Here is a 14,224-nt window from a genome sequence, read left to right as displayed (position 1 = left end):
GTTTCCATTAATTAATTGTTTCCATAGTATGGAGACTTTCTACATCACATGCTACTTTGGAGCCATTTTTAGCTTTTATTTGGTGATTTTTTGTTTTGATTTTTAAAATTGATAGTCTACAGAATTCCACTTTTTTTTTTAACGGGGAAAATTCACCTGGCTGACTGCTGATGGAAGAGTCTGTATCACTATTAGTGGAAATACCCTAGCAGGCACCAATTCTTAGTTGTCAGCTTTCTGGTCTGATGTAGGTTTGTTATTGATTTTCAGTATCAGAAGGATATTAAAAAAGTACATTATAGTTAATTTGATGTGTTACTGATGTAATGTATATGCACATCACTTTAGCTGGGTATTGCTTAACTCGTGTAATTTCTTCTAAATACATTCAAGGGTTATCAGTTTTTGTTAATAACATTATATTTATTTCCAGTTTTTTATTTCTGTAGGAAATGATTAAGCTTTTTGGTTTGATTGACCACACTTAAAAATGCTAAATATTTTATTAAAGCTCTATTGTAAATACTTTTGTGTATGAGAACTGCTTAGAAGCATCTTTGAGATATCACTTTTTGCAGACATGTTTATTTCATTATCAGGTACTGAATGAGAATTGTACTTCAAACAGGAATTAAAAATAATAGCTGAGTTAGTAGACCGCAACCTTACAATCTGATGGTAATAACATACTGATAATTAAAGGGGGTCACTCCATTTGAAGTGTTCCAAAACAACATAAGCTGGTTGCTTGACCAATTAAAAAAAAAATGAAACTTACCATCTTGTTTCCTACATGTGTGAGGACCTTAAAATTATTTTTTCTTAATTTTTTGTTTAAGCAGTTTACCTATGGCAGCCATTTTTGTTACACACCTATTTATTCAAAAGTTATTTGAAGCCAACATTTGAATTTTTTTCAAAAAATTAGTTTACAAAATTTCATAAAGATTTAAGGATAAGTATATCGTCATTAATATTATTTATGGTAAAACTACTAACATATACCTATATATAAAAAAAATAATTCAAACTGCGTATGTCATCGTTGCCTCTTGAAAAATATGACCAAAAGTGAAATTTCACAATTTTTCATGTTCAACTTTATCGGTAATTTTCTCATAGAAAGAAGAGAGATAGGTAAATAAACCACTGGAACAATCTTTTACCTTGAGAAGAAAATAGTTTTAAGGTCCTGAAACATTCAGGAAACAAGTGGGTAAGCTTCAATTTTTTTTGAATTGGTCAAGCAACCACCTTGAGTCATTTCAAATGGATTGACCCAGGGTGGAATTTAAAGATAAGTGGTAATGCTTGATGGCAAGATTAATAAACTTGTTTTCCGTAATTCACTGTTGGTGATATTTATCAGTATCATTTGTTAGTATCTCTGACCATAATAGTCAGAGGGGAGCCTTCTTTTCTAAAACCTAGAATTACCATGTGAATTGTGTAAGCTGTTCAGCTTTACATCTACAGAATGATCAAACTATCAAGGGAGCTTTCTGTAAGGGTCTCAGTGCCTTATGGTCATTTTAACCGAAATATTGGTTATAAGACTGGGGATAATTTAACTTGAAAGAGAATCTTAAAAAATTTCTTTACTATTCTACAGAAGAAATAATTTTTATTAAAAATGTTTGTAGCTTTTTTCAGCCTTTTGCTGATGCTGTATGTTTTTCAGGATCAGTTCCTATACTTTCTATCCTTTGACCGTAGCTTCTTGATTTATATCTCATAAAATGAGTATATATTTGACCGAGTATTATACTTTGATATATTATTGAGCATTTCAGTTACCTGCAGACATAATTTTTTCCTGTAACTTGTTACTACCTTAATTAACTTTGTAAGAAATCAGTCTTTAGTAAGTATAGAGAATTCTCAGTAAAGAAAGTTGACTATATAGGATAATGCTGTTGAATGGTTATTTGGATAGTTGTAATACATTCTGTCAGTAATTTTTGTCTTTTATGTATTAAATAGGTGTTTTTTTTTCTGTAATTTTTAGTCATTTCTTCTTAGTACTATTTCAGTTATTTTATTCTATTTATTTAAGTAGATCTAGGTGTATTTATTTATATGAAAATATTATTTAGTACTTATTAGAGTTTTGTTGACATGAGAGGTAGTAATTTTGTTTATTTTAGTGTTTTTATTTGTTGTTTAGAATCTATTATTAAATAGCTTTAAAAATGTTTGATGTGTTGAAATAATTAAAAGTATTTATTTTAGAGCATCTCAGGAATAAAAATTCTTCATTATGGATTTATATGTGTTGTTGATAATAATAATTGTGAGATAGGTTACCCGATAAAAAAAATTGATAAAGAAAGTTACTTTGTTACAGTTATGAAATAAATTATATTTACTAATAGCATGTTAATAATTCAGTTATTGTTTTATCATTTAATTGAGTATTTATTGATTACAATTATTATAATGGTAATATATGTTTTGAGTGTGCTGGAAGTATTTATTTTAATTGCTTTAGGTCTTAATCATTTCTGTGGTTGATTTTTATCAAAAAATGTAGGTAGCCATGTAATTGTATAACACTAATATATTCTCTATTTGTGATTATATATTGTTTCATTAGTTATTCAACAAATTGTATGAATTATTTTGTTATTGCATTTAGGACACATGTGTTGAAATTCATACTTTTTTTAATTTCAATATTCTTTAAACTTATTTTACATAATTTTAAAAGACTGAAAAGGTTGTTACATCTCCTCTGCTAAAGAAATATTTTGATTAATTACTTATTTGTATACATGTGTATATATATATATATATATATATATATATATATATATATATATATATAGTTACTGTCATAAACGTTTATAATTTATTAATTAACTTTAATTGGATATGTTGTTTGGATTATAAATAGTTTACTTTTTTATTTTTACATTTATATATATATTTTTTATCTTAATTGAAATAAATTTATAAGATGTTGGAAAGTTAATAAACGTCTTAGCAGATTGCAACCTAGCAGCAGAAACATAATTTTGTTAAAATTAACTTTTTTAAAATTACTGATTCCCATAACTGCTTAAAGTGCTGAAGGTATATGCTTCTTCATAACAAATATTTAATCAAATAACAAATAAAAACATTAAAAATTTCAGAGATATCCATTTACTGTTTCAGTCAAAATGTATATTTATTTCATACATAAATCTTAAGAAATTAAAAACTACAGGCATATGTTTATTTCAAATTTACTTCAATGACTGAAATATTGAATATATTGTGACCTCAGTTCAATAGGGTTTCATCTGACTTTTTTTTTTTATGAAAATGAGATTTCAGGAGTAAAAGATTCTATACCATGACAACTTACTGTGTAGTGTTAATTTTTTAGTCAATTTCAACCTAATTTTACAAAAATCTCAGTTCATTATGGTTCTGTTTGGACTCTAACAAAAATTCAAAAGAATAAAGTTCCATTTTCAAATTTATTAATAAATCTTGTTTAATGAAATAAATAATTTATATAATTTTCTTATTTATATAAATAAATAAATCTTGACTAGTGAAATATTCCCTGTAGTTTGCCAATTTTGTTTTATTGTTAGGCTGTTTGATGATTCTGAAGGCAATCGCTCTCTCTAAAGAAACTCTTTCATCTCCTAATGTTCTAGAAGAAATTTGTATAATATTTCAGTCAAACTATTGGTTCCCTATAGTGACACTGAAAATACCGAGTCAGAGTCTGAGAAAATGCCAATAAAATCTAGGGAAAAAACTAGAGTACAGTCTCGCAATCCATGTAACTGGAAAAAACATGTAAATAAAAGAAACTACCAAGCCGGGAAGGAATATTTATTATATTTCTAGCTGCAGTGGCAAGATAAAATTTGCAAAGATGATTAAGACTACAAAAAATTGTAATAATTCTTGTAAATTTAGTTGTTCTGATCACATTTCTGATGATGACAGAACTGTGATTTTTAATTCTTATTACAAATTAGATTATGAACAAAAAAATTCTTTCTGCTGAATAATACTATTGAGAAAGTCTAAAACTAAAAACCGGTTACATATTTTCAATATATTTTTTTCAAAAAAGTAATACTAAAATAAGGATATGTAAGAATTTCTTTTTAAATACTTTATGCATAAGTCAAAAACCCATCTACAATGTTCACAAAAATAAGCATTTCTGAAACACCAAAATCTGATGGCAGAGGGAATAAAAAAAAATTGTTCCATTTGAACATAAGGAAGTAGTAAGAAATCGCATAAAATGTTTTCTTAAGGTTTCATCTCGCTATTCCAGTCTCTCCTTCAAAAAAATACTTAGATCCCTCACTAGATATCAAAAATGTATGATTTGTATGTAGAAAGGTGTGTTGAAATATAATTTTTTACAGATTGCTTGAAACTTAAAGATTTCTATATATACAGTGATTATTTTTAATTTTGAATTCAATTTGAATTTCCTGCTTCTTAAAAGTACACAGGTGCAAAATGTGTGAGTTATTTGGGAATAAGAGCAAAACGTTTATACGGGTTGAATCTGAAAAATATAGCAAAAACGTTATGAAAATGAATATAGCAAAAAGAATGAATGTGGAAGACATTTTAGCGAAAGATTTGATGAGGATAGAATATAGATATGATAAAAAAAACATTGTTAACAAACTTAAAAATGGTGACAGATCACAAATATTAGTTTATTTTGACTTAGGACATGTCTTTTGACTTAGGACAAATACAAGTATTGTATTTTATAAAAGAAAACTTACAACATACAGTATGATTGACATCATACTGTAGACAAGGTGTAATGTAGTGTCTGGAGTGATGTTCTTACAGGGTGGTCATGGTTCTTCTCGGATGGAGCTGGGTTCTTATGCCTAGCTAGTACTGTTATTAAGATTTTAAATAAAATAATGATCGATCATCTGCATATAATCAAAGTTATTACATAAGTGACAGTTGCCTTCTACAAAATAGAAACAATTTAATATCTGCAGCTATTACAAACTTTTTACTAAGACACAAAAACAGAAACATTTGTCGTGAAATACTGAACACCGGGCATTCATGTATACAAGAATGTGATAATGTTTGCTCTTAGATTGAAAAATTATTAAGAAAATCAGAAGTTTGGTCTCTTCTATCTTTTATGATACAAATGACAGCATCAGACTTACAATAGCAAAACAAATTTGATTACACCATTGTTCTATTTTCAAAGGTTTTACGGCTGCAATTTTGTCAAGGACCACTGTTGTCTGTTCAAATTCAAATTATCACATAGCTTCAAAAGTATAAACTTTTGAAGTAGTCTTGTACATAATAGTATGCAGACAAGAATTTGCCTTTCTGGCCAGGTTTCACCATACCCAATTATACCTCACACAAAATCTGACTCAAAAAAATTACTCGGTCAAAAGTAAAGGATATTAAGTCTGTACTAGTGGATGTCAAAAATAGGTGTGGGCTTTTTTGAAGCTAAACTTAAAAAATATTCTTTCTATTGGCATAAGAGAACTATTTTAATGTGTTATTTATTTTAGTTCAGGTAATAATGAATCGAACTGATGTAAGGACTTTTTGTGTTATAATAAATCATAACGATAACCTGCAAACCTTAAATTAACATTTTTATAAACGTAATTAATATAATATCTTTTTTGTCACTTTTTTCTTTTGTTTGTGTTGTGGTATTTTCTTTGTTAACCAAAAACACCAAGTTATAAGAAACAATAATTGTTAATGAGTCGTTAGGTATTAAGTTCTAATTATTAATTTAACTTTAGTTTTAATTTAACAATTTGTAATTTTGACTGCAGCAGCGTCTTTGTTTTTTTTGTAATTCCATGTAAATTAGACTTCTTTAGGATATAAACTAGAAATACTGGGCTACTAGAAAAAGAAATTGTTTCAGTGAGATAAGCCCAAGTTTGAAACTTGCAATTTACTTAAGCGATTTTGTTTCCTATTATTAATTTCTATATCTAGGGGGTAAGATAATTAAAATATTGTATTAATAGTTTCATTAATTTTTAGTCTAGTTTTCGAAAAAAAAAATTATTGATACTTTTCAATATAAGTTTTATGTAGTCAGTTATATGACCCATAATAACTAGCCTGTAAAATATAAAATTTTTAATAAAATAAAAGAAAAACAGTGTATTAAAAAGTATTTTTACTGGTAATATTGTTGATGGAACCTCATTGAATTCACTGTATGGGGAGAATATTCATTTTCTTAAGAGCAGCACAAAAATAAAATGAAAATAATGAAAAATTGGAGTAAGAAAGAAACTGATTCTTGCGACATGCTATTATAAAAAACCTTAAATATTGTTTAAGTAAAGTTTATAAATGAATAACATGCTCGAGGTCTTATAACGCAAACCTGTAAGATTAAAATTGTTCTTCGGTAAAATTTTCCTTTTTTAAAGGAGCCCTATTGAGCTGAGGTCATGATTTGTCTCTATAGCTTTTAATTGTTATTATTTAGTTATTTTTAAATAAAAAATTTCCTTGAAGAACCAGATATCTGTGAAAGTATATAACAGAAAAAAGAGAAGGTAAAAATAATTAATCATAATAATAATAATAATATTGAAAAGAGTTATGTTATTTGTCAGTAAACTCTTCTTTTTTTTCTATAAAAATAAACTACGTTATTCCGAAATGCTAAACAATGCTATGTTGTTCAAACTTCATAAATTGAATTCAAAATTCATAAACTTGTTTCAATTCTTCTTAAATTTAGTTTTTCATAACCTTAATTTTTATATTTTCCATTGCTACAAATTCCTTTTCGGAGTTACTGATTGAAAAAATATTTTTTTTTAGTTTCTACTTATGTGTTAATAATTTATTAGTTTAATGAAAATTTTGTTTTGAAATAAAATCTTCCCCCCTCCATATGTTATTTTTATCCAGAGAATGAAAATATTTATTCGGGGTGTTCAATAACAGTGACAGTTGTTAATCAGTTATGTTTTTCATTCATTTCATATATTCTTTTTTTTTCTTTCTTTTAAAGTATCTATGGATCTTAAAATTTGCTTCATAATTTTCTGTTTATCTGTAAAATTTTGCTTTGAATTCTTGCTTGATCACTTTTTTCAGTACCTTAATTATTTTTATGTAAAATTATGTCATTTGTTATTAAAAGAAAATTATTAAATAATAATGAAATTATTTTTGACGTCTTTCAAATGGATTTACATTTATTTTTTAAATTAGAACAAATTTCAAGCTAACATTATTTTTAATTTTGGTTAGTGTTTTTGAAAATCTATTTAATATTTTCTAATTTAACTTTCATTATTTATAGTTTATATTCTACTTATTAGATTTTTTGTGCATGATATAGAGTTTCTTTTCTTGTATTTATTTTGATGGAAAAAATGATAAATTTTCTAAAACATTTTTGGTGATGTTATTTATTATTTACTTAAATAAATTGATTTAATTGACATAAAAAAAAGAAAAGAAGTATTAATAGTAATTCTTATTGTCTTTAAATATTTACATATATATATTTTTTATTTGTGAAATTTTTTTTTTTGTTTTTAAAATGCTCTCCTTTTTAGCACAATAAATTTTTGTTGGACTTATTTATTTTTTTTACTTTTTTCTTTTAGTCCTTTGTGATTTTCCACATCCTTTTAAAGACTACCTTTGGTTTTCATAATCTAATTATTTAATTTTTAGTTTGTACTGAAAAAAGTTTTTCTTTTTCAATCAAAAAAGCATCATTTCTTGTTTTGTTGTGATATCTTGAGTGAAAAACAAATGAATTAAATGTGTGTTTTATATATATTTTTTCTTTCTCTTTTCTTAACTATGTATTTTGTATTAAATGTTTGAATTTTTTATAATCATGATTTTTAAAATTAATGATTTTTTTAGTAATTTAATTATTACATTTTACTTATTAATTCTTAAATTTATAATAATCATAAAGTTCTTTTGGTTACTCTTTTTGATGCTTTCTTCTCTTAAAAGCTATTTAAATTGAGGCTTCATTAGCCTGATAAACTACAAACAGGTAACTTATGTTTCTTTTTTCCATATTGATAAAGTGTGAATTAATACATTTTTAAATGAAAGAATTAATTTTTTTTGTCATTCTTTGTTTAATTGTGTGCTGTAATGCCACTAGTTATTTAACACTATATCAGATTTTTCTTTTGTCAGTATTTTTTTTATAGTAAATTTTTTAACAAGTAACTGAATTATTGAATTTGTTTTTATACTTTACTATTCATTGCTATATATAAATTTTTTTCAGTTGTTTGATTGAATACAAGAGTGATTTCATGAATCAGCTCTATTTCTCTTTGAAATTATTAGTCACTTGATTTCTCATTAATTACTATCATTCTCTCTCAAGCTTTTTTCAATCATACTTTTTTCTTTGCTTCTATATAACTGCTGCTGTTGACATTTAATGTTATTTTTATTATGTTTTAATTGGAAGTTGGTTTAACTAGTTTTCTTGTTCTTTTCTGTGCACCCTGCCTTAAAGATTTCAGACAGCAAATCACTGCTCATATCTTAGGGAATACTCACTGTTGTTATCTAGAATTACAGTATTATTATAGCTTTGTTATAGTGTTAAAATTTTAAGAATTAAAATCTTGTTTCTTTACCTTTATTTTTCAATTTTGTCGTTGAAATTTTGGTCAAGTTTATTAATAGTTAAAAATGTATGATGAGTATTCTTTTCATTTTTTAAAATAAATTATTTATAATACTACATTATTGAGGAGCGCTAATAGTTATTTTTATTTATTTATTTAAGACTATCTATGCAAGAGGAGTTGTAACAAATTGTAACATAAATTAACTAATTTTATTTTATTACTAAATTTTGTTGCACCTGGGTTCACATAAAATGGGAATCTATATTTGTCAATTCTTTCAGATCAAACTCGGTTGAACTTTAAAACCAAGCGCATAATAACAACAAATAAACCAAAAATCTGTTTGAAAGTTAACCCGCTTAACTTGCATAAATGCTAAAAAAATTATAAAAGTAATAAATAATAAAGGTAATTTAATTATAGTAAGAAATAGTTTTTAAGTAAGTTTCTGAAATGAAAATAAATTGTTTGAATCAGTACCATGATGCCAAATAAAAAGAAAAAAAATTATAAAAACATGCCACGCTCTCTAGTTTGATAGATTCCTCAAACTAACAAACTTTATTTTATGTGATGAATCAAAGTCAAATGAATACATAAGAAATCTATTGGTTTTACAAACATTTTAAATATCTGTGAATACTCAAAAAGTAAGCCTAAACTCATAAAATTAAAAATATTTTCTCCAAAATTTGAAAAATTAAAACATCTATCGGGTATTTATGAAGCCCCTGTTACAGGTAATAAAAAATTCAGTTATCCTGCATTTAAAAATGTACCTTGGCATTAGAGATATGCAAAATAATTATTGTTTCGCTCTCGGGAGCTCTGATTTTTTTCATAATGTGATAAATGTTCCTTTAGTTAAGTCAACCGTATATGTTTTGTGAATCGCTTGTTGTGTAGAGATTTAAAATGAATTTTTCCCTAGAAATATGAATTTTTATTTGAAAATGTCATCTGCAAATGAATTCTTATATACCATTCAGGTTCCATTATCTATCCACCGCTATTTTTATAATATGCATTCTGTTTATCGACTACTAATTTTATCGACGATAATTTAAGTTTAACCGTGTTTCGATCAGCCTGCGCTGTTATTGCAAAAATCGTTGTTGTGAACAACCAGTACCGTGCTAGTTCTGTTAGATAATGGAGTTACCATTAATAATAATTTATTTGAGTGCTACGAGACGTGTACAAAAAAAAGAAATTGCATCTTTATAATGTAAACGCCAATTCTTTACCTCAACAAAACCAGTGCAAGTGCAAGCATAAAATGTTGAGTATAAGTGACCACTGTGAGAAGCAGAGGTGTAATAAAAGACAGTGTCTTGTAAATTTGCAGTTGTGTAGTAATACAAGGCAGGCTAATGTTATGTTTTTTTTTCAGTAAACAATTTTGAGGCGCATAATTGTTATTTGTTTTTTATATAACACAAAATATTACTACAATCAGGTCGCCTTGTGTTCTTAAAGTAAAGTCTGGTGGGCAGCAAACAGCTTAAGTATTATAAATTGTGATGGACAGCTAACGAAACTTAACCGATTACATCATTTTAATTAAATTTTGGCTCTTTTAGAATCTAAAGGTATATGTATAAACCTATGAATTTCTTAAAATAACTTTTTGATGACTGTCTGATTTCAAGGGCAATTATGGAATTACCAGGTCTCCTAATCTCATATCTAGACTCTTTTTATCTTTTTGAAAACAAAACTCCCTTTCATAATTCGCAGTAATTTTATTCTTTGATATAATAAAAATAGTTTTCAAATTACCGAACTGAAAATTAACATAAAAAAATAATAGGTGCTACATTATGAAGTGTATCCACAAATGTGATAAAATACTGAAAGCTTGCCTATAGGTAGGTGATGGATATTTTCAACAATTACAAAGGTCTTCTCTGAAATTTTAAAAATATCTGTTAATACATTTTTTATTATTATCTGTTAAAATAAATTATTTTTATTTATGATTAATTTAGTATTTTTTGGGTTGTGTGATATTTGGATCCTCTGTTATTATTGATCTAAAGTGTCTTACTATCAAATATTGTTTGATTTTCTTGTTCCTATTGTTTCATAAGAGAAATACTTCAAATGTAAAAAAATGATTCGATTTTTGTACATTTTTATGATTTATATTTGGCTTTTGTTAATTATTTAATGAAACAACTTTTTTTTAATCGGAAAAATGAAACTACTCCTTTCTAAAAAGTAGGGCCTTAGGCGTATTTTTAAAATGCTTTACAGCTTACATTTGAATAAAGACCGACATGCAAAATTAATTAATAAAAATATTAGTCATTCAGGTTGGAGACAAATTTTAATTTTTATAGGTTTACTATCTTCTCTACTTTGGGAGTGTAAAAATAACATTTTTAAAATAATTTAAGATCCATTCATTTAAAATTGTCTTATGTTAAGTAACATTGATAGTAGAATAGTTATTATATTTTTTATCGACTGGTTTCTATCCTCTGGATTTTAATTATGCTTTCTTGTTTGTACAAACATTTTTGAAACACAAGAAAAGAGAAAGATTATCAGATTCATTTGGAAGGTGATATTGTGCAAGGTATCTCAAGTATAAGGCACTCAGGCCTTTCCTTTCCCTTATCCCTCATTAACCTAATTCATGTTGAGCTAATGATCTGCAACAGTTGCCTGACATATGATTATCTTTTTCAGTAGGAATATTGATCTAGAGTTAGGTGCTTATCTTCATCTCCAAGAACTCTCATTGTAACAGTATATCTTTCATTAACAACCCTCCATTTTAATAATTCCATTTATAGCTTTAATTATGTGACCCTTACTTTTCCTCTTAATTTTTAAGATTTTTCACTTCATTTCTTGTGGTTTCAGGAAATTTAGATTTTTATTTTATTCTCTTTAGATGGTTTTTACTAACGTGTCAGATTTATTTTTAGCATATTCGAGGGTCATTTGGTAATTTCTTGGCCTGTCAAAGAAAACACTAGATTATTCAGACATTTTTTTAAATGTTGCAGTGTAATCACTTTAAATTTGATACATTTAGATCAATGACTTTTCAACTTTTTAATACCCTTACTCTAATGTGATTTGTCTCAGGTTTGATTCCCATCATTTAAAGTGAATCTTCATCCAGCGAGCTATTTCTTCATGTTTGAAAAGAGGAAATAATTGCTAGCAGGCTAATCTGGCATATACATGTATGTGGAAGCACACATAGGTCATGTTTTTTTTTCAGCAACAAACGGAGATGTGTTTGCAGTGCATTAACGTGGTGAAAGAGCACTTTCTTTTTGGCCAGAATGGATATTCATCTGGGGTAGCATCCCTTAATTGTCCGATAGTAGTAAAACTCAATATTCACGATTATTTTCCTGTCTTTTTCCAGGTAATCCACGAGCACCACACTACAAGCATCCCTAGGCTTTTCCTGCAGTTGAAATGTTTTTTCTTTCGTTGGTGCACTTTCACATCTGTGTAATGGTAATCTCTCCGTGCGGTGATTGATCTCTGTGTTATGGTTAACCCGTGTTTCATCTACTTTTATAAAATGTCAAAGAAACTCTGCAGAATCGTGCTTAAGTAAGACTAAACATTCTTGAGAAGTGTCCAGTCAGAAGTGTTTTGATCGAAACGTGTTAAGATCGCTTCACCTATCGTGCAGAACGCTTTGCCATATGAAAAAGTGTTGTATAAAATTTAGCGGACATGGTCTATAGAGACGTTTGAAATGTCAGCAAGCTTGCATAACCTTCATTTGGAGATGATTTAATTTGGCATTGAATTTTTTGATGATTTCGTCGATCATAATGGTTTTTGTGTGTTCATTAATTTTGTATTGATGTTTGACCGTGTTAAAATTCAGCAGCTCACTTTTTTTATCGTCAAATATAAAGGGGAAGAATCCTTTAAAGTAGAATCTGATTTTTTTTTAGGTTTGTTGGGACAAAATCAGAGTTCTTTATAAGCTCAAACTTATTTATTCATTTTTCAGAAAATTTTCAAAACATTTACTACATCGCCACAAACAAGCAACTGTACCCATACATCTGAATCTTTGCAGCACACCATCTAAATTATCATACTTGGCAAATATTATAGTCATTTGGGTAATACTTGTGTCAGGCTGAAAACATTCTGAATGACACTCATACTTTTAGAGATTACTGAATCATCCCATAGCATGGAAGAGGCTAACCTGTTTATTTGAGATAATGGAGTAATTGTTTTTTTTTACTCATGTTTGTTTGTTTATTAGGTGCCATAATCGTATTGGTTGTAGGCAAATTGACATTAATTGTAAGTCTTTCCTGAAAATGGTATTACCATTGTTAATTAATTCATCCTAGGAGACTCCTAAGGAAACTGAAAAATACATGAAGTTTTTCCTGTTCTTCATCCGGTTGAATGTAATGTTTTTTTGTCAGTACGCCAAACCTAAAACACTGGAGATAATCAGCTTTACAAGGGACACTTGATTTACCACAGGGCCTTACTGTAGGATGAACAACATTTCTCTCATGTAAAGCAAATGATTACTGCTTCTTTTATTTTAGGTGCTTCACTTGCACACATCCATATTTAAAGTAACAATAATAATTGTATCCTTTTTTTTAGAAATGACATATTACAACAGGCATGTCAAACTAGTTAACCACCGAGGGCCATATTAAGTATTATATAAATCACGAACTGAAAACAAACAACAAATGGAAATCATAAATGCATTATTCTAATGGAAGATGAAGCATAGCTTTTATTATAAACAAAAAAATACATACAAAATAATAATACACATAATATAAATGTATTAAAATGTACATATGTGTGTTGGAAAGTTTATTTTTTTCAATTCAACGTTATTTAAATAAAATAACATCTTTTTTTTAAAGAAACTTGGCAGTGTTTTTCATTAACCAAATCTTCAAAATTTGGTTGAATTTGTTGAGCTGTAGTTATTTTCAAAATTGCTTGCACATGCTTGTCTGTTAATTTTGATCTTTCCGCAGTTTTATAATTTTTTAAAGTGGAAAATAGTTGTTTGCACAAATATATGCTACTGAACATAGGTAAAATATGTTTAATTGCTAATAACACATTGGGAAATTGCTCCAGTGATAAATAATTATAGAAATGTGAATCTTAACATCCATACAGCTTTGTTTCAATACAGAATTGCACTGAATTTGTATTAGTTGCAGTTGTAAATTTTCATCAGCAGTTTCAACATCAATGGACAAACGAGAAGTAAATAATTGAAATTGATTTTCACATTTCTTCAAGTCTAAATATCTTCTTCGAATTCATTTTCTAACGATTTAATTTTGTTGGCTTATTCTGAAAACTTCAATTGTCGTGATTTTTGTAATAATGATTGGCAAAATTCAAAGTAAGATAAATTTTCTTTTTGGAATTTTTTTTTACCAGCGTAATAATTTCTGTTTGAAAAAGTTTATATTATCAAATAAGGTGATAACCACACGCTGTTTACCTTGTAGTTTGGGATTAAGTTGATTTGTAATGTTAACGGCAAAAGCAAGATCTTCTTATCCGTTGATTGTCTTTTAATAATTCACATTTGTAATTTTTGT

General features: G+C 27.2%; 1 protein-coding gene across 8 annotated transcripts in view; it reads left to right on the top strand.

Moving 5' to 3' along the window:
- e(y)3 (PHD finger protein enhancer of yellow 3) overlaps positions 1-14,224 on the top strand; it is a 117,874-nt gene that overhangs the window by 68,402 nt on the left and 35,248 nt on the right. Inside the window, exon 13 of one of the 8 annotated variants that reach the window (XM_075377243.1) lies at positions 12,022-12,711. The exons of the other annotated variants lie outside the window; for them this stretch is intronic. Coding sequence (XP_075233358.1) covers positions 12,022-12,056 — 35 coding nt within the window. The 3' untranslated portion in view covers positions 12,057-12,711. Of the gene's footprint in view, positions 1-12,021; positions 12,712-14,224 lie in introns of those variants that run through there. 8 annotated transcript variants of the gene reach the window in all.

The sequence above is a fragment of the Lycorma delicatula genome, chromosome 10, assembly GCF_047948215.1.
Source record: "Lycorma delicatula isolate Av1 chromosome 10, ASM4794821v1, whole genome shotgun sequence".
NCBI lineage: Eukaryota > Metazoa > Arthropoda > Insecta > Hemiptera > Fulgoridae > Lycorma > Lycorma delicatula.
This window is presented reverse-complemented; position numbering and strand designations above follow the sequence as displayed.